This window comes from Drosophila novamexicana, unplaced genomic scaffold (genome assembly GCF_003285875.2).
Source record: "Drosophila novamexicana strain 15010-1031.04,08,12 unplaced genomic scaffold, DnovRS2.1 tig00000739-arrow-arrow-pilon, whole genome shotgun sequence".
Classification (NCBI taxonomy): Eukaryota; Metazoa; Arthropoda; class Insecta; order Diptera; family Drosophilidae; genus Drosophila; species Drosophila novamexicana.
This window is the reverse complement of record NW_020824819.1, coordinates 2,239,279-2,258,866: the sequence shown is the minus strand read 5'-3', so window position 1 is coordinate 2,258,866 and position 19,588 is coordinate 2,239,279. Positions and strand designations below refer to the sequence as shown.

Genomic DNA, 19,588 nt, shown 5'->3' with positions numbered 1-19,588 from the left:
TGTGTAAGCAATCGCACGGCAGCAGGCTCTGCTTTTATACTGGCTTTGCCAAATCACTCTCTGGCCACCTACTTGCTTACGAAGTGATACCACTAATCATACAATACATACATGTATGTAGATACGTCAAACAGGCAAATAATCGAAACTTGATGAACCACTGCCCAGAGAGAGTAGAACTGCTGAGAGTGGAAGCCTAACGCCGGCATCGAAAGCCGAACGATCAGTATGAAGTCGCATCTCGCTCGGCGCACAACGTCGTTGCGGCTGATGCTTCTTCTTAATATACTTACATATGTATGTTAGTTTTAAATCCTTACAGCCCAAATACATACATATGTACATATGTGTGCATGCATGTGCAGAGTGTGCCTCGCTCTCACTCATTGCTTTGCGCACTTTTGCTTGTCTTACGTGCCAGTGTGAATAGAACTGTATGACGTCATTTCAGAGAAGAAAAAAGTACCCACGCGAAGCAGCACAACACAACAAGCAGAAAGAGAGCAGCGCGAAACGTTCGGCTAACAGCTGATTGTTTTGCGTGGCAATGTGAAATAGATAAAACTGCATGACGTCATTACTCCAAAAAAGTCCCAGCGCGAAGCAGCACAGCAAAAGAGAACGCAGCGAGAATCGTTCAGTTTACAGCTGATTGTCGGCCAGTTCCGTTGACACTCCCGTTCGAAAGGTCCATTAGTGTGCTAAGTGTTTCATAAATAAAACAAAATAAAGGCCCAATAAGTCAACAAAGATATTTTGTAAATCGAAAACAAATATATTTGTAAAGCGAACAGCAAACATTTTGCATTTCTCAGATACGGAATCCCCCCGACACAAAAAGTACGAAATTTATTATTATTGTTTGTGTTCAGTGCACATATATATTTAAATATTTTATATACAAAAAAACCCCGTGAATAGGTTTGTGCATGCGATTAAAACTAAATCTTTAATGAACGCTAAACCTATGACAATTAAAGTGTTAATTAACAAAGCAGAAATTAAGTTTATCAACACAAAAACAACCGCATCGAATTTAGGAATTTAATTAACCATTTGCATGATATTCCAGCGATAGATAAAATGAATAATATTTTTTTGTTATTACTGTTGAGTCGTGTGTATGAATTCTATTACAGATTAGTTTTCTATATAACAACGTATATATAGAATATCTACGGCACGCCGAGAACTAAATAATCACGTAGAATTATGGCTAACGGTTTTTCAGATATGTATGTGGGCGAATTGTGAGTTCTTTCTAAAAAAAAACGCTATATGATAAAGCCAGATGTTCATAAGACATGAGAGAACTCGTAATCGCAACAGTTAAGATAGCTTGTCTAAAAAAAAAAAATAACCATCGAAAAACTAAATTTTCATAGGGTCATATTAATATAATATAGTGTTCCGATCCGGCCAATTGCAAAGTTTTACAATTGAGAGATAAGTTTGTACGACTATATTGACTAATCTGTTGGAATATACACACATATAAACTTTAGATAAAAGTTTTTCATTTATTTCAAGATTTACGTATATACCTATATGATATGTATGATATATGAAGTACCTGATACATACTTAAGATAACAGTTTTTCTTTTATTTCATGATAAAAAGACTAAAAAGTAAAACAAAAAGATGAGTTTCACATTATCAGCTCTTTTGTTTACAAATACCTGTGAAATTGTTGAACTCTGCTGGAACTTCTTGAAACTCCTAACTGATTTAAAATATTGAAGTAACTATAAATATGCTATAACCAAAAGCTCTTAATTTTGATATTCAAATTTTAATCTCCAAATCATAAAATGTTTATTTAGCTTTACTTAAACTATACAAAAGTTAGGTTGAGTTTTACATAAAGGTTAGTATTATAGTATATAGTATTAAGGGTGATTTATAATTTTGTCGTGAAATGTGTAACGCATAGAAGTAGACATCTACGACCCCATAAAGTATATATATTGTTGATCAGTATCAACATGTATGTGAAAACCGGCTGGATCGGACCACTATATCATACATCTGCCATAGGAACGATCGGTCGAAAGCTAGGTTTTCTATGTTGACCAAACTCGGCAATAACTATGAAAAGTTTGGGTCTGCAAGGGTATTAGATCTTCGGCGTGCCGAAGATAGCCTTTCTTTCTCGTTTTTTTTTTGTTGCAGTCTACCATTTTATACTTAAACAAAATATTTATTTAGTAATTGTCCGGCACTGTGTTGTGATTTTTTTATTATTTATTTTTAATATATGTATATTTTTTTATTTCGTTTGTCCATTAATCTATTAGACTTTACCTATAGTTGACATTCGTATACGTTATGCATACATATATAAGTGTGTATGTATGTGTGTATGTATGTATGCATGTATGTCTCTGTGTATAGTCTTCTTGTTAATTATAATTATCAGTGAGCATTTTATATTATTTTGAATGTTGTTGTACAGCTTACGCTGCGGTCGGCGTTGACGCCGACGCTAGGCCAGATTTTCGATGCCGCGCACTCACACACTCGCACTCGCATGCTAGCATACACACATACATACATATGTTGCTATGTGCATATAACAAATCCCGTATGACGCCGGCTCAACCAGTCGCAGCTAAGCTTTGAGCCCGGTCGGTTGTGGCATCGCTTGGCAGCCCAACTTGAATTGATTTTAAATTAATTGTAACCAAAGTTTATATATACATATATACATATATTTACAAAAGTTTTGTTTTTCGTTCACTTGAATTAACAAAATGCGTTGCGCAGACGCTTTTGCTGCTGTCATCGCCTCTTGCGTGGCTCTCGTGCTTCTACAAATGGCGGAACCAGTCAGGAGTGAGGGGGAGGGGTAAGTCCTGTTAACTGCATACATATACATATACAATTATTGGGCTCAAGGGAAAAGTAGTTTAATGTGATTGGTTGGTTTTTTATATAAATCTATTGTTATACAGTGCAATTGCAATGGACATCAAGCGTGAATAATTGTTTTTTTTTATTAAGCTATATATATATAAATATATATATGTATATATGTACATTTGATAGGGTTTACTTAATTATTAGCACTTTGTGACTAATGCCAAGCATATTTATACTGTTTATTAGCACTTGCTTTTTCATAAAAAAAAAATATTGTGTTCCGTCGTAAAAAGTTGCCTCATTGTCATTCGAAAAGTTTTTTTTAAGTACTTTTGCATGTTTATCAATATATATAAGATGACTTTTGAGTGTACACCGAAAACCCGTTTATTATTTGTTTATATTTCTAGTTGATCTTGGCTGATTAATGCATTGCTCATTGCCAATGCCAATTAGTTACACAGCTAATAAAGTACTACGTGTTGTATAAGATTTAATTGACAGTGTTAACAAACGTAGAAACAAATTTGTTTGTCTTAAATAGAGGCTCATATCGCCTTGTACTCAGACATTTCTCCTTCCATGTTTACTTTTTCTTACATAACCGGCGCGCTGAGCCGGTTTCGACAGATCAGGTTCTGGGAATATTTACCATAAGGCCTGTGCGAATTCGTCTTAAAATAAAAAAGCTTCAAGTCTTTCTTGGAAACAGGCGATTATGGCAAAGCAAACAAAATAAACATAAAATCAAATAAAAAAAAAAAAAAAAAAAAAATTATGTATGTAGATTAAACTGAATTCATAAATTTGGTAATCTAAAATGCGATTGGGCAAGCATAACTAAAATAAACAAATTCAATTAAAAATTGAAAAACCCAAATTAATGTTTGACCCAGTATTTTGACATTAAAAAATGATTGTGGACCTATTCTGATTAGATGTTAATTAATAAGTATCATCTTGCTTGCCGCAGGCAATATACGATCGTTGGACCGGGAACCATACACTCGCATCGAGATTACAATGTGGCTGTCGCAGTGCATCACACCAAGGAGCCGGTCACGTTGAAGATTGGCATTACGGGACCCTCGCACAATGAGACCCAAACGGTGGAGCTTGCCAAACCGGATGAGTTCAAGCAGCTCACCTTTAAGCTGCCTCCTCTGAAATCGGGTGACTATAACCTAACCGCAGAGGGCGTGGCTGGACTGGACTTCAAGAACTCCACGCAGCTCAGCTGGGTGGAATTTAAGCCCTACATAAAGCTGCAAACCGATAAGGGCAAGTATAAGCCCGGCGATGCCATCAACTACCGTGTCATCTTCCTGGACGAGAACCTTAAGCCGAGTGAGGCCGGGGATGATGTCGTCGTCTGGTTCGAGGATACGAAAAGGAATCGCATCAAGGAGCTGAAACACATCAAGACCCGTACGGGAGTATATACGGGCAAATTCGAGTTGTCCGAGTTTGCCACGTTGGGCTCATGGACGCTTTCGGTGCAGCATGGCGGAGCCTACTCGGACGAGCGCGTCTACTTCGAGGTGGAGAAGTATGTGCTGCCCAAGTACACCGTCAAAATGGACGCAACGCAGCATGTCTCGGTCAAGGACGGAGACATGCAGGTTGTGGTCAAAGCCAAGTGAGTAGCTATTCCCAGAACTTACGCAGACAAGAAATACAATTCCCTTCTCTTTTGCCCATCAGCTACACCTACGGCAAGCCCGTCAACGGCAAAGTCCTGCTCAATGTGCACACGGATGAGACGAGTACGTGGACCAATGTGGACGGCAAGTCGGAGCGCAAGGATACGCCTGGACACGCTCTGATCCGGACTGGCGACATGGTCAACGGCAAGGCGAAATTCGATATAAATGTTAAGGAGTTTGCCAGCTTTTTGCCGTACAAGACCTCGTCGTGGTATGCGCAGATTTTGGCCACCGTGGAGGAGGACTTCACGGGCGTGAAGCTCAACGAAACGGGCGGCGTTCAGCTCTATCCGTATCGCTACGAAATGTCATGCACGGACTACAGCTCCTGCTTCTCGTTTGTGGCGGACAAAGAGCACGAGATCATCTTCAAGATTACGCTCGTCGATGGCACGCTGCTAAAGGACACCAAGACGCCAGTCAAGGTAACTAAGGTTGTATTTAAACTGACCTAAAATGACCTCAACGTTAATCGCAGGCCAAGTTCACGGAGGGCATACGCCATACCAGATATGGGGATGAGTCAGAGCTGCCGAAAATTGAGAAGAAATCCCTGGAGTTCGAGACCCGCCTCAACGAGTCCAGCTTGGCCGTATTCAAGGTCGTGCTGCCCGATTTGCCGGACATGGAGAACCTGACGCGTTACTACAGCATCGAGCTGCAGTTCGATGGCGAGGAGCGAGAGCTGTATACGACCTATCCCTACAGGGAGCCAAAGAAAATTGATCCACCGACCGAAGAAGAGAAGGAAAAGGAATGGTTCAAGGCTGAGGTTCAGCGACCCAAGGACAAGTGGAGGTTCGTATGGATTAACCTTCCACACAGCAGCTCTTTTAATATGTGCCACTTTGCAGTCTCAAGATCGGAACGGAGTACCAAGTGACTCTCAACTCCAGCCGCCCGCTCAACTACTTTGTCTACAATATCGTCGGGCGCGGCAATGTCCTTAAGACGGAACGTGTCGTCCTCAGCGAGCCACAGAAGGTCTATAATATTAGTCTGACGCCCACGTTCCTGACCACGCCCTACGGCCGCATCTACGTCTACTACGTGGATGAAAATGGCGAGTTCCGTTATGCCGAGGACACCTTCCACGTGGATGTCGAGCTGCAGAATCAAATCCAAGTCACGGCGCCCGAAGAGGTCAAGCCCGGCGCGGACGTTGAGCTGGAGATCAAGACGGCGCCGCAGTCCTTTGTCGGCCTCATGGCCGTGGATCAGAGCGTCCTGCTGCTGGGCAGCAACAACGACATCAACAAAGACTCGTTCGGCTGGCGACTTGGCCGCTTCGATACGCACACGCCCTGGCAGGGCGGTTACTCCTACTATCCGGGCGAACGCAGCGGCGTCGTAACCATGACAAACGCCAACTTTTTCTACGATCGCACGCCGCCCAAATATCACGCACGTAAGATGAAATGTGCCCAAATTAGTCTTGGTTCGGTCTATCAATTAATTTAATTTGCAGAGGCCTTCGCAGGCGGCGCCATGCGGAAGACAGCACTCGTCTCAAACGATGCAGCCTACAGCACCTCAGCCCCAATGGGCGGTTCACCGGAAGTTGCTTTGTTTGCGGCCGGAGTCGGCGGAGCAGCGCCTCCAGCTGCGCCCACGGTGCGCAAGAACTTTGTGGAGACTTGGCTGTTCGAGGACATCGAAAGCACAAAGTCGGAGATATTTAAGTGGGTGAGGACTATACCGGATACGATTACGAGCTGGGTGCTGACGGCGTTTGCGCTGCACCCGGAGAAGGGCCTGGGCGTGACCGATGAACAGCTGAAGATTAAGACATTCCAGCCGTTCTTTGTGTCCGTGCGTCTACCATACTCCGTGAAACGTGGCGAGGTGATCAATGTGCCCGCCCTGGTGTTCAACTATCTGCCCAAGCAGCTGGACGTCGAGGTGACGCTGGACAACGAGGATAACGAGTACGATTTTGTGGATGTGTCCAACGAGGTGCTTGGCGAACAGAAGCGCACGCAGACGGTGCGCGTGGCCGCCAACTCGGCAGCCGGTGCATCCTTCCTGCTCCGGCCCAAAATCATTGGCAGCATTCTGCTCAAGTTCACGGCCATTTCGCCCCTGGCCGGCGACGCGGTGCACAAGACGCTCAAGGTGGTGCCCGAGGGCGTCACCCAGTATAAGAATCGCGCGTTCTTTGTTAACCTGAAGGATGTGCACGAGCACAAGGACAGCTTCGAGCTGGATCTGCCCGAGGAGCTGGTGCCGGACTCGCAGCACGTTGAATTTGGCTTTGTTGGAGATCTGCTCGGGCCGGTCATCAAGAATCTGGAGCAGCTGCTGCATCTGCCCAGCGGCTGCGGCGAGCAGACCATGTCCAAGCTGGTGCCCAACTATCTAGTGCACGATTATCTGCAGAGCATGAAGAAGCTAACACCCGAATTGGACAGCCGCATCAAGCGCAATCTGGAGCAGGGCTACCAGCATATGTTCCACTATCGCCACGACGACGGCAGCTACAGCTCCTTTGGACCTGGCAAGTGGCGCGAGGAGGATCCGGAGCGCAACGGCTCCACCTGGCTGACGGCCTATGTGCTGCGCTCCTTTAGCCAGATCAGGAATCTCATCAAGCTGGACGAGAAACAGCTGGAAAGCGGCTATGAGTTTTTGCTCAGCCGCCAGGCCGAGAACGGCAGCTTCTCGGAGCAGGGTGAGTTCTTCTACGGATCACAGCGTTCGGTCCTGACAATGACTGCCAACGCGCTGCTGGCCCTGCTGGAGCAACCGAAACCCAACCAGACGGCCATCGACAAGGCTGTCGCCTACTTGGATGCCCACTCCAACGAGAAGGACACCGAGGAACTCTTGCCCCGGGCTCTGGCAACTTATGCTCTGCAGAAAGCCAAGTCCGCAAATGCCGCCAAGCACGTGGCTGCACTAAAGGCGCTTGCCAAGCACGAGGAGGATCGCACCTGGTGGACGGAGGATGACCAAAAGCTGCGCGCCGGCAAATGTGGTCGCTGGTGGTGCTGGATCTGGAGCCACGACATAGAGATCACCTCCTATGCGTTGCTCTCGCTGCTCGAATCGGAGCAGGAAACGCCCAACTCGCTGCTCGACTCGATCCGCTGGCTGGTGGCGCAGCGCAACAGCTTTGGTGGCTTTGCCTCCTCCCAGGATACCGTCGCCGGGCTGCAGGCCTTGATACAGTTCGCCAAAAAGTCCGGCTACGAGCCGGCCAGATGGGATGTAAGCGTCTCCAATCACGGTCAGCGTGAAAAAACCGAGAAGCTCAGCCTGACGGAGGACAACGATTTGCTGCTGCAAACGGTCGAGTTCCCCCAGGGCACCAAATCGCTGTCCTACGAGGCCAAGGGCACGGGCGCCGCCCTGCTGCAGATCAGCTACCAGTACAACGTGGTCGAGAAGGAACCGAAGCCCAGCTTTAAGATTCAAGCGATTATTAAACCCGAATCACCGCCGGCCAAGCTGGAGTTGAGCGTGTGTGTCGAGTATGTGGAGGAGGGCAAGGCCAAGGCATCCAATATGGCCATATTGGAGGTCTCGCTGCCGTCCGGCTATACTGCCGACGAGGAAAGCTTCAAGGATATTCAGGAAATCGAGCGCGTCCGGGTAGGTCCCAGCAAATAATCACATTTTAGACCTCTCTCTAAACCATCCTCTTATCCCAAACTCTTGCAGCTGGTGGAAACCAAAAACGACGACTCCGTGGTCGTCATCTACTTTGAGAGCCTGCCCAAGGGCGAACTGAAGTGCCTGCCCATTGAGGCATTCAAGACGCATGCTGTGGCCAATCAGAAACCCGCCCCGATTGTCCTCTACGATTACTACGACACGAACAAGAAGGCCACGGAATATTACCAGGTCGAATCGAAGCTCTGCGATATCTGTGAGGGCGACGAATGCTCGGCCAAGTGTTGAACCCAATCCTTTCATTAATTGGATCTAAATGCATAAACGAATAAAAAACAAACTGTTGTGATTATAATATAAGAAGCAAGGATCGCTTATTGACGAGGATTTTTCATACTAAACTTATTATTGGACCGATTCTTCCTATATAGCAACATGATATAGTTGTCGGATATGCCTCACATTCTCTATATAGAAAACTGTTTGTGCTTACTGACTGACTGATTGACTGACTGACTGACTGACTGACTGATTGGTGATCAAATCACAGTCCAAGCCGAAATAGCAAGGAAGCTGAAGCCCATTAAGATGGGGTTTTTGTTTACCATCCGATCGGCCTAGCAGCTCATTTTCAAAGTTTTTTGTTCAAATTCATTTGGGGGTGTTTCACCCTTATGGAAAATCCATCCCTACTTGGTGGAAATGTGGTTCAAGGATTTGGTGGGTAACGTTTCGCGCTCAAACTCATTTCCAAAGATCTATATGAAAAGTCATTTAAGATGTGTTTCACATTTTTGACAAAAAACAAGCTTCCTCGGTGGAAAGTGCGAAAGTTCGAAGATTTTTTTGGTGTAGTTTTAAGTATTGTCCGAAAAGTTCTACATAAGAATATAATGAATACACGTGTTTCAGCGATTTAGAAAGTTTCACCCGCAACAGTGGGAAATTGGCGGAAATCGTTTGTATGAAAGTTGTTTGTTTACCGTTCGATCACTTTCAAAATCATTTCCAAACAGCAAATGTAAATTATTATGCATTATTAAATAAATTAATATAAGATCTTTACGCTAATTATTTGGAGTACGTTAGCACTCAAGAATTTGTTGTCAAAAATTGCACACACATCAATATAGATATTTCGGCTAAGACCTTATCCGAGATGCCATCAATAAGAACCCGTATAAGCCATTTATAAACATTCAAACGCACTTTGGCCAAATCACGTTATATGGTTGACTATTTCCGAAAATTGTAAATTCATGTCGCCGCTAAAAAAAGTGCAAGCCATGGTTCCATTGATCATACTCTAGCCTTATCGCACGATATGTGTATATAAAATGTTTGTTTCGGGAGCGTATAATACAATGCCGATGCCCGTCCGATGCCGGGTCTAAACATTATCATAGTACGTGCGATTTTGCAATACGATAAGGTTTCCTAATGCCGAAGGCTGCGATCGAAATAGAAATAGTATCATTAATTCAACAAATAAGTGCTAGACATTTTTTATAAGTGGCTAAAATTGATGATGACTGTGGAAAATTGGAACCAGAAAATACCCTCTAAGCGAGTGAGAGTCTAGACTCCAGTCGGAAGTGCACGACTAACTGATACTCTAACTTTTATACTATAAACAATAGATGAAAGAGTGTAATATGCTTAATCCTTCTATACTAGGAGCTACCTTAAAAATTTTGTGTTTCTTTTCTTACTTTATTATTTCCTCTGAGAGCGTCAAAAAAGAATAAAAATAATGCTGACTGACTTCATTAATATTGCTGCAACTTGCCAGTTAATCCTCTTAATTAGTTAATCTTCTTCACTAGATTTCAGGTTAACTGGGAACTCAGAACCCAAAATGTTCTAGCTAGAAACTCATGTGATAAATGTATCTGGATGATTCTTGAGGTTCTTCTAGGTAATCCCACTCGTAAATCTCACGTGCCTCTGTATGCAGATGTAAGGCTTTGCCTGGCACATCCTTATATGGCTTCCTATAATCTGTTACAAGGCGATCTTAATGCCTTCAGTCCTCCTGTCAGGTTCATCTGTTAAATCTAAACTATTCCAATTGGAAGGCTTTCAGCAGTAATGCACCATGATCTAGATGTAATTCTTGTTTATAAATTAGAAATAGACTCTCAGGTTTTGACAGTGGGCCATAAGGTCGGGAGGATGGTCCGAGGAGTTTGATGAGTTGATAGGAAATATAATGCTAAATTTTAAAATCCCCGTAATACAATCCTCGAGCTCTTTGAGATCCAATCACTATCTCTACCCTGCATAATCAAAATTCTATTACAAGTTACGTTAATCATTCTTAAACTTTTTCTTCATTTTTTCAACGTTCATATATATTCTTAATTAATATTATTTATTAATTTATATCTCATTATTATTTGTTATTATTTTTTACTCAATATAGCTTCTCTCGATTAACACCTTTCCTCTAAGCTATAACAAAATTACCTGTGAAAAGGTGCAAAGCTTAGATTTTTACAGCTTTTAATTTTTCTGTATTTAAATAGGTTGAGACTCGTTTTGTCGATCATTAATTGAAAAGGAGCCCCTTAATATACCTTGTCTGAACTATTTGGCCTTAAGTTCGGCTCAAGGAAGCACCAGACCAGTTAATAGACCATTTATAGAGACAGAATTGTATTGAAATAGAATCCTGGTTGGTTCGGTTGTTGCCATATTCCAGACTCCAGACTCCAGTTTCCTGATGATCAATATTTATTCTTGAAATAATCTTTGCATAATATTAAGTCACAAATGTACTTTTCTGTCCCAATTAGCATCGCCTAGACTAGTCCGTGGTTATAGCTCCTTATCTGGAGACAACAAGCTTTCCAGGGTATTCGCTTCGGAAAGCTTCTATTTATTTCTATTTATCCTATTCAAGCCCTGGACAGATAGCTTTACAGGGAAAATGTGACTAGGATACCTCATACTTTATGGGGTCGGCTCAGTTTCACACGAAACCATCCTACCCAGTTCAATAGGTACAGGGTATAAAAGTATGCTCGTAATCCATAATGGGTAACGTGCGCCTGGGCACAGAATCGAAATGAATTATCTGAAGTATTGGAATAATTATCTTGAAAGCTGAGCTGATGCATTTGCTGACCGATAAAGATGCTACCTGTTGATAAAGACCCAAAAGTAACCCACAAACGTATCGAAAACGTTTGCGATAACTAAATAGATGGTGTCCGATGCGAACGTGAGGGTGCTAAATTATATATATTATAATCCTTTAAGTTCTATGCATTTGATTGCTAAGCGCAATTTTACTGATACGCCAAATATAAAAGTAATTGTTGTCAATGACAAGTTAGAAACTGCCTGGCAAGGTGCTCGACTGGGAGATACTCTCTAAATAAGTTTGGGAATGTATATGAAAGGACATTTTCTTGTAACATTATTATTTATTTTGTTTAAAATCTGATGAAATGAAATCAACTTCCCTGAAGTTAGGCAGGCAAATTTAAAAGGATTTGGGAAACCCCGAAATTAAATTATACACCAAAATATCAAGTTATTTTAGCTTCGATTTGGGGGTAATGCTAAATCTGGTAAATCAGATATCAGATCAGAGTACCTCAGCTGAATTGAATGCTGCAGCTAATAAGCCATGCATAATATATATATATATATATATATGTATATCGACTTTCCAGGTCGCGTATACCCTCTTTAAAATTGTGCAATGGGTAAAGGTATAAAAAGGTTTCGCTATGCATAAAGAGAGTTCAAATTAGTTGACTGTTCCTTATTCGTGAATGCAGTAAGCAATGTGATAGTTATTAATTCATATAAATTAAACATGTGCTGCAGGATTTAATATCCTGTGAAAAGTGCTTTTGAAACTCTTTAAACTCGAAGAGACATTGATTGAGCGAAAGTTTATGGAATATTTTTAAGCAAATTTACAAGAAATTGCGAAAATCTCAAACGGCAAACTTTTCTGAGTTCCAAGCAATCAAAAAAAATTCAATAGCAATCCTGCGGCTCAGAGCTAGTGCATCCAAAATGACAGCTGAGGTAAAGCGAACCAACTCGACGACTGCTCTGCAGCACATCGAAGCCGGACTCAATGTGCTCAACCAGCTGTGCATTGGATTCGTCACAATTTGGATATGCTGGAACTGCCTGCGCACGGGGCTGGTGGGGATTCGGCTGCACGTCTGGCTGGCATCGTTTGGCTTTGTGTTCCTGATGGCCGAGGGCATGATGTGCTTCTACGATGGCAACTGGCTGACATTGCGCTACACGCGAAAAACCAAGACGGCGGTTCATGTGGTGCTCCAGATACTCGGCGGCGGCATGGGCGTGGCCGGCTGCCTGGTCCAGCTCATACGCGACGACTGGAACTTTGGACCCACCATCCATTCCCGGCTGGGATTTGCAGCCTTTGTCCTGAGCCTGATCTCACTACTGAGTGGAATTGTCGCTGTGCTGGCCCGCAGCCTGTCGCGAATTGTGTCGCCGCTGGCCAACAAGACGTTCCACGTGCTGCTCAGCCTGGCCACCTTTGTGATTGCCATGTTGGCACAGTTCTACGGCTATACGCAGACGGGCATATTCAAGGGTCAGGGAAACGATTTCGTGATCCTCATGCAGGTTGTGACCCTCGTCGCAATGGTCCTAACTTGCATCGCCCTGCTCAAGTCTCTATATCAAAAATGTGTCAGTTTTGCCAGCTAAGGCTAATTATACCCTGAACCCATTCAAAATGGGTATAAGGGTATATTGTATTTGTGCGAAATCCAAATGTATGTAACAGGCAGAGGGAAACAACTCCGACCCCATAAAGTATATATATTCTTGATCAGCATCAATAGCCGAGTCCATCTAGCCATGTCCATCTGTCTGTCCGTCCGTATGTATGAACGCAAGGATCTCAGAACCTATAGAGCTAGAGACTGAAATTTTAGATGTGGGTTCTCCTAGCTCCCGCGCAGATCGAGTTTATTTCCAATAATCGATAACTTACTCCGTTTCCAAGCAATCGATAAAAATCTATATCGATATCCTGTTTTTGGGCAATTTTGGTAAATAATAAGAGCTAGAGTCACCAAACTTGACAGATAGCTTCTAAAATAGAATATATATATGCATTTGATGTTGGAAAAAGAGGGTTCAGGGTATCCCCTAGTCGGGAACTTCCGACTAAAACCTCTTACTTGTTTTTAATTATTTTAGTTTAAGATATTACATGTACTATTTATTATAAGTTTAGGCTATTGATAATATTAATGCTAATGTAACTTACATAATAACATTAATAAATTATTAGATGACATTCATAAATTACACATTAATCATTTATTTAATTATTGGTTGAGCACGCGAAAAGCAATTTCTTATTTTATTATTTATATATTTATCCTCGTCCATTTATTTATCTTGGAGTTACCCTAAAGGCATTCTAGCTTCCTTCATATGCACAGGAATGCTTGCCGCAGGATACGCACTTTGTGCTGCTGCTGTGCTTTACTTCACTTATTAACTTCGGGTTTTACGTAATTTTTCCTATAGGGACCACTCCCCAGAGGTCTTCAAATCGTGAAATATCTCATTTTCATAAAATGGAAGGAGCATAATAGTTTTATTTTTCTCGGCTCCATTTTATGAAGTTCTTGTGATCGACGCATGAGCAAAACTGATATATGCGGGCGGAGATACTTCCTGTTACATGCATTTTACCATTTTTATCCATTTGCCATAGCTTCAGGGTATCTTAATAATGATAATGACAATGATAATGATAATGATAATGATAATGATAATGATAATGATAATGATAATGATAATGATAATGATAATGATAATGATAATGATAATGATAATGATAATGATAATGATAATGATAATGATAATGATAATGATAATGATAATGATAATGATAATGATAATGATAATGATAATGATAATGATAATGATAATGATAATGATAATGATAATGATAATGATAATGATAATGATAATGATAATGATAATGATAATGATAATGATAATGATAATGATAATGATAATGATAATGATAATGATATTGATAATGATAATGATAATAATATTAATAATAATAATAATAATGATAATGATAATATCTCTTACATTTTCAAATGTGGATACATGAGTTTCTACCCAAAATAATGTGAAAAAACAGGTTCGCATTGCTTGTAGTGTGAATCATCGATTCAATTTAGTAGCTTTTAAATTTATTAGCTGGTATGTATTATTATCCCAGTTAAAAGCAGCTTCCTCGAAAATAATTTGATAATGCTGTTCATCAAATTAATGTAACATGCTGAAGTCAATGTACATATATATTTTTACATATAGATCTCAGCTCGGGAATTTTTCTCTTTGTGCCCATGAATAACACGGTCTTTATGATCTTCAGATTCATGTTGGTATATATTTTTATCTAGAATCTATAATGTTGTATACCTCCCCTTTTTGTAACAAAATAAACTGGTAAGAGCATGCAGTCGAGTTGACTCGACTACGAAATCCCCTGCACAACTCAGTCAACATAATTTTTTTGGTTTCTAGGCAACGTTTTTCATTCAAAATAACCCAAAATGAATTCCTGTCTCCTGTATTCCTGAAGTGTCTGTATATATATATATATATTTATTTATGCATCTTCTTCTATGTTTCTTGCCCATCTTCATTATATTTTAGGGGCATATGTCATATAAATGTGCATATACCAAATAACAAGGCTCTAGCTTTAAGAATGTTAGGGTAATGTTTCTAAAATGTGTGAACTATACGAGAGCCTCAACACAAAAACTTAAAACAAAAGCTAAGAACCCAAGGCTCAAAACTTATTTTCATCGATTTCAACGAAGAATCGAAGAAAAACAGGATAAACTCGTTTTGTGTACGATGTAGGGTATATATACTTATATGCCTCTAAATCGACTCAGCTCGTCGTTCTGATCAAGAATATGTACTTACGGGCTCGTGAAGGGGGTATCTTCTGCCTGTTACGCTCGTTTGCACAAAGCTTAAATACCCTGTTCTATTCCCTTTTAATTGGTGCACCATTGGAAGGCTTGCACACATTTGTTTGTAACTCTCGAGAATTGAATAAAGATTGGACTTAAATTGGTTTGGATTTTATGCATCAGAGCAGAGTGTTTCGATTGGAAAATGTGACGAATAGAGTGTATAAAAAAATTTCAATATTTGTAATAGCTGGTTACAGGGTATCGGCTCGTCGGTACTCCAGACAAGACAGACGCTTTAAGCAGCTTCCCCCGAGGAAATTAATACGCAATAAACAATATTCGCATTGACACACATACATACATACAAACATCTGCACACAAATGCACACACATACATCTGCACACAAATTCACACACATACATCTGCAGTTATGTGAATGTATTAGTTGTTGCGGCTTGTGGTCATGCCAAGCATATGTATGTGTGTGTGAGTACGTATGTGAGATATATCCCGTTAATCACTCGAGCTTGTACGAAAAGTGAGATTAGTTGAATAATTTACGGCTAGCGAAGCAGTCAATGGGCGTATTTATGAGAGGCGCAAATAAATTATAGATTGCAATTGAATTTAATCATATTGGGCCTACAATAATTGGAAAACCCGCTACGAGAATTGCGCCAATTTGAATGTGTAAAAAAAAGAAAAAAAAACAAATATGCCAGACTCGTAAAATAGTTGTTGGACGCAATTATCAGTCGCAGAGTTCGCATAGTTTATTGTTTGCCACCAATAAATTAAACACGAAAATAACATTATTCTATCAATCTGATAAGCGCAACGTACAAACTCAACAAGTAAGAGTGCTCTAACCGGCAGTAGCCGACTAGCAGATAGCCTGTAAATAGCTATTTTAGTATGGCAAATGCATTAATGTATCTAAAGTCCGCTTTTTACAAAATTGTCGGGATGACATAAATTAAGACACAAAGCCTTACCTGTGGAAGAACTGGGGTAGAATCTTCTCCAAAGGGAGCAGATCTTTGGATCTGTGTGTAATTCCTACATACCAAATTCGTAGTTTCTAGCTTCAGGATACATATCGCTACAGAGTCCGTTTGCCCAGAGAAAATCAACTATTTTTGTATATATGCCTTCTCGTAATGTCTCTGCTGCCATAACTACCCCTTTCACCCACTCATATGTACAGGGTATATACAAACTTGACGAATAAACTCTGCTCGATTTTGGGCCACAATGACGGAGCATCTGTCGTCGGTCATCAGTAGCCAGCAGAGAGTCGTCGACTACGGCAGCACGTCGAAAGCCCGCCTCAGTCCGGATCCGCAAGCACGTGCTTCCTTTGTGCTCGCCAGCGAATCTCCGCCGTCCGTTAAACGTTATTCGAGAATGCCGCACAATAAGCTTAAGGGTGAATCCCAGCAGCCGCTCGAGCGGCTGGAATACTTTTTGAATGTGCTGAATCAGATGTGCATCGGATTCGTGACCATCTATATGTCGTATATCACGCTGCGCACGAACCTGGCAACAACCCACCTGCACGCCTGGCTGGTTACGATTGGCGTAAGGTTTTTGTGCCCGGCAAGCAATTGCATCATAACAGTTTCCCTCTTTGTGCAGTTCTCCTTCTTCATGGCCGAGGGCGTCATGGTGCACTATGGCGGCAATGTGCTGACCAACAGCTACAAGCGCAGCACTCAGACCACGATACACTGGGTCCTGCTGACCCTGGGCGGGGGCTGTGGTGCCGCCGGCGCCTTGATCAAGATGATTCAGAAGGGATTCCTGCTGCAGACCACGCACGGCCGTTTGGGTAAGTAAGCGCAGGTGGAGAGCATATGGAGCGGCACTCTGATTGATCTGCGATTATACCCCTAGGCATAACGGCCTTTGTATTGTGCCTGCTGGCCATGAGCTCCGGATTGGCAGCTCTCTGCTCGACGCGCGTCAAGAAGCTGATCACGCCGCTTTTGAATAAGGCTTTCCACAATTTCGTGGGCTTCGCCTGCTTTGTCATCGCGCTCGTCGCCCAGTATTACGGCTATCAGACGGGCTACTTTAAGGCCCGCGTCGAAACGGACTTCCAAATCCTGATGAAGTGCCTGACGCTCGTCTCGCTCGTGCTCTCCAGCTATGGCCCCATCAAGGGACTCTATCATAAATTTAAGGCCATCTCGGGGCAGTACTAATCAAGAGCTTATACTCCCCGATCTATAATTACGTACGGACAGTCCTCTGCCCTGTAAGAAATTCCCATAATTTCGTGAAATCCCCAACGAGACACTTTTGCACTTTATGCCGGGCCAAGCAGGGCAGTTGGAATTCCGCCTCATTAAAAATTATTATTTTCAAATTCTAGATAAGGTTGTTGTGCCTCGGCCTCCGGCTGGGCACGTACGGCAACTAAACTTACGGATTTATTTTGTCAGATCCTTAGATAGTTAAGACCCACATTTGATACGATTTGCTGTGAATCATTTGGAATTTAGATAGCAACACGTCAAAAATGACGTAGGACATAAAAACGAGTGAGTCAGAGCAAAATATTAAAATTGAAAAGAAAAAAAACTACAAAATTATTTTTTGCTTGAATTATTATTATATATATATTTCTAAAAAATTTAAAAAAAAAAAACAAAATTGTTCTCGAGATATTTACATTTATGTTTTTTATATATTTTATGTACTTCCAAGTTGATGGAAATTAAAAAAAAATAAACATTTTTTGTTTTATTTTTAGCATGCATTTGAAAGAAGTTTGAATTACAAAAATAATCAGCCTAAATACTCAAATACTTTCTCAAAATTCAAAATATTAGGAAGAAAGACGGTTTTGCAGATTACAAAATATCCAAAAACCGATTAATCAACCGATTTTTTTTAGGAAAAGTTTAGTTAGTAAAAGTTAAAAACCGCTTTTAAACATAATTTTCGACGAACAAAATTTGAATGAGTTTTTATAGCCTGAACCCATTAAAAATGGGTATAAGGTATGTATCAGGCAGAAGGAAGCTTCTCCGATCCCATAAAATATATATATTCTTGATCAGCATCAATAGCCGAGTCCATCTAGCCATGTCCGTCTGTCTGTCCGTCCGTTCGTCCGTCCGTATTTATGAACGCAAGGATCTCAGAACCTATAAGGGCTAAAAAAATTTTAGATGTAGATGCTCGTAGTTCCCGCGCAGATCGAGTTTGTTTCCGATAATCGATGACTTACTCCGTTTCCAAGCAATCGATAAGAATCGATATCGATATCTTGTTTTTGAGCAATTTTGGTAAATAATAAGAGCTAGAGTCACCAAACTTGACATATAGCTTCTAAAATAGAATATATATATGCATTTGATGTTGGAAGAAGAGGGTTCAGGGTATCCCCTAGTCGGGAGGTCCCGACTAGAACCTCTTACTTGTTCTATTTATTTTTCTATACCCGAGGCAATGCATCTACAGAAATCATTGCCAAAGGCGTAAAAAGTTAAACACAATCTATTTTCCTAAAAAAAGGCTAAGCGTATTTTCAATCAATTTTTACTCAAAGTGTTTTTAAAATCAAATAAGGTCTATCATACAAGAACTTTTCCGATTATTTCTGTGAAAGCTTTATGATATAAATGTCCAAAATGAAGAGATCAAATGATAAAGTGAAAACAAAAGTAATTAATTAAGAAGCTTTAGAGAACATTGCTTGTGAGAAAGTTAACTACATCAAAAGACAGAACTTGAAAATGAACTGAGAGTTATAATTAGTTATGTATATATTAGACTGATTATTACAGAGTACCGCACATCGATTATTTATTAATAATGAGTTGACGAAATTCTTTTTGTGCTTATAAAAACATGTGTCTATTTGAATTATTTTTAATGCTTTACCGTAGACATACGATATACCTATGTTTCCCAACTATAAATACATTTTCGTCAACTCATGTTGGGCTTATCTCAAAAACAAGCTGCCAATGAGATTACCTCAGGTGAACGATCGTCAATCGAAAATAAGAATTGTTCTTTTTTTTTTAATTAAATCCAATATTTTCACTTGTTGTACTACTTGAGAAACATAGCAGTTCGTTCAATAGCGAAGTTAAGGCCGTTTGATAATATAATAGCTCGAATACGGACTCTAAAGTAAGATCCTAAGCAACATTCGAGTGCCCGGAAACGGTAAACATTTCGAAAGAACACGATAACATTTCAAAGAACGGTTACGTTATTCGATAACCGATGAGGTCTATCGACCAAAAATCCACTCAAGTGTGTACACACTGCGACAAATTGATGGCGGTTTGTTGAATTTACCGTTACAAATTTAAATGCAGACGGGAGACGCGAAACTTCAACAAACCTCGTTGGGTTTGAAACTGCGACGCGTTTCTTTCAATTATTTGTATGTAAAACGACGTGTTTCTTACA

The 19,588-nt window shown here is 41.0% G+C and overlaps 3 protein-coding genes across 3 annotated transcripts; all 3 read left to right on the top strand.

Moving 5' to 3' along the window:
- The first annotated feature begins 2,625 nt into the window (after positions 1–2,625).
- On the top strand, positions 2,626–8,548 carry LOC115763595 (pregnancy zone protein). Its single transcript, XM_030706217.1, has 7 exons — positions 2,626–2,850; positions 3,838–4,503; positions 4,569–4,995; positions 5,049–5,368; positions 5,425–5,978; positions 6,039–8,164; positions 8,234–8,548. Exons 1-7 carry the CDS (start codon positions 2,756–2,758, stop codon positions 8,471–8,473), a joined length of 4,428 nt encoding a protein of 1,475 aa, XP_030562077.1. The 5' UTR covers positions 2,626–2,755; the 3' UTR covers positions 8,474–8,548.
- Positions 8,549–11,999: 3,451 nt separating this feature from the next.
- LOC115763597 lies at positions 12,000–12,941 on the top strand. The gene has a single exon (XM_030706220.1). The coding sequence runs from the start codon at positions 12,221–12,223 to the stop codon at positions 12,893–12,895; it is 675 nt and encodes a 224-aa protein (XP_030562080.1). The 5' UTR covers positions 12,000–12,220; the 3' UTR covers positions 12,896–12,941.
- Positions 12,942–15,733: 2,792 nt separating this feature from the next.
- Positions 15,734–17,751, top strand: LOC115763596 (cytochrome b561 domain-containing protein 2). The gene is made up of 4 exons (XM_030706219.1): positions 15,734–16,008; positions 16,362–16,735; positions 16,793–16,985; positions 17,051–17,751. Exons 2-4 carry the CDS (start codon positions 16,409–16,411, stop codon positions 17,359–17,361), a joined length of 831 nt encoding a protein of 276 aa, XP_030562079.1. The 5' UTR covers positions 15,734–16,008; positions 16,362–16,408; the 3' UTR covers positions 17,362–17,751.
- Positions 17,752–19,588: the final 1,837 nt, after the last annotated feature.

Excerpts from the sequence above, each read along its gene's own strand:
- LOC115763596 (XM_030706219.1), top strand. The coding sequence starts at position 16,409 with ATGACGGAGCATCTGTCGTCGGTCATCAGTAGCCAGCAGAGAGTCGTC. Across the intron at positions 16,736-16,792 it reads CCTGGCTGGTTACGATTGGC|TTCTCCTTCTTCATGGCCGA; the intron begins GTAAGGTTTTTG and ends CTCTTTGTGCAG. Across the intron at positions 16,986-17,050 it reads GACCACGCACGGCCGTTTGG|GCATAACGGCCTTTGTATTG; the intron begins GTAAGTAAGCGC and ends TTATACCCCTAG.
- LOC115763595 (XM_030706217.1), top strand. The coding sequence starts at position 2,756 with ATGCGTTGCGCAGACGCTTTTGCTGCTGTCATCGCCTCTTGCGTGGCT. Across the intron at positions 2,851-3,837 it reads GTCAGGAGTGAGGGGGAGGG|GCAATATACGATCGTTGGAC; the intron begins GTAAGTCCTGTT and ends TGCTTGCCGCAG. Across the intron at positions 8,165-8,233 it reads AGGAAATCGAGCGCGTCCGG|CTGGTGGAAACCAAAAACGA; the intron begins GTAGGTCCCAGC and ends AAACTCTTGCAG.
- LOC115763597 (XM_030706220.1), top strand. The coding sequence starts at position 12,221 with ATGACAGCTGAGGTAAAGCGAACCAACTCGACGACTGCTCTGCAGCAC.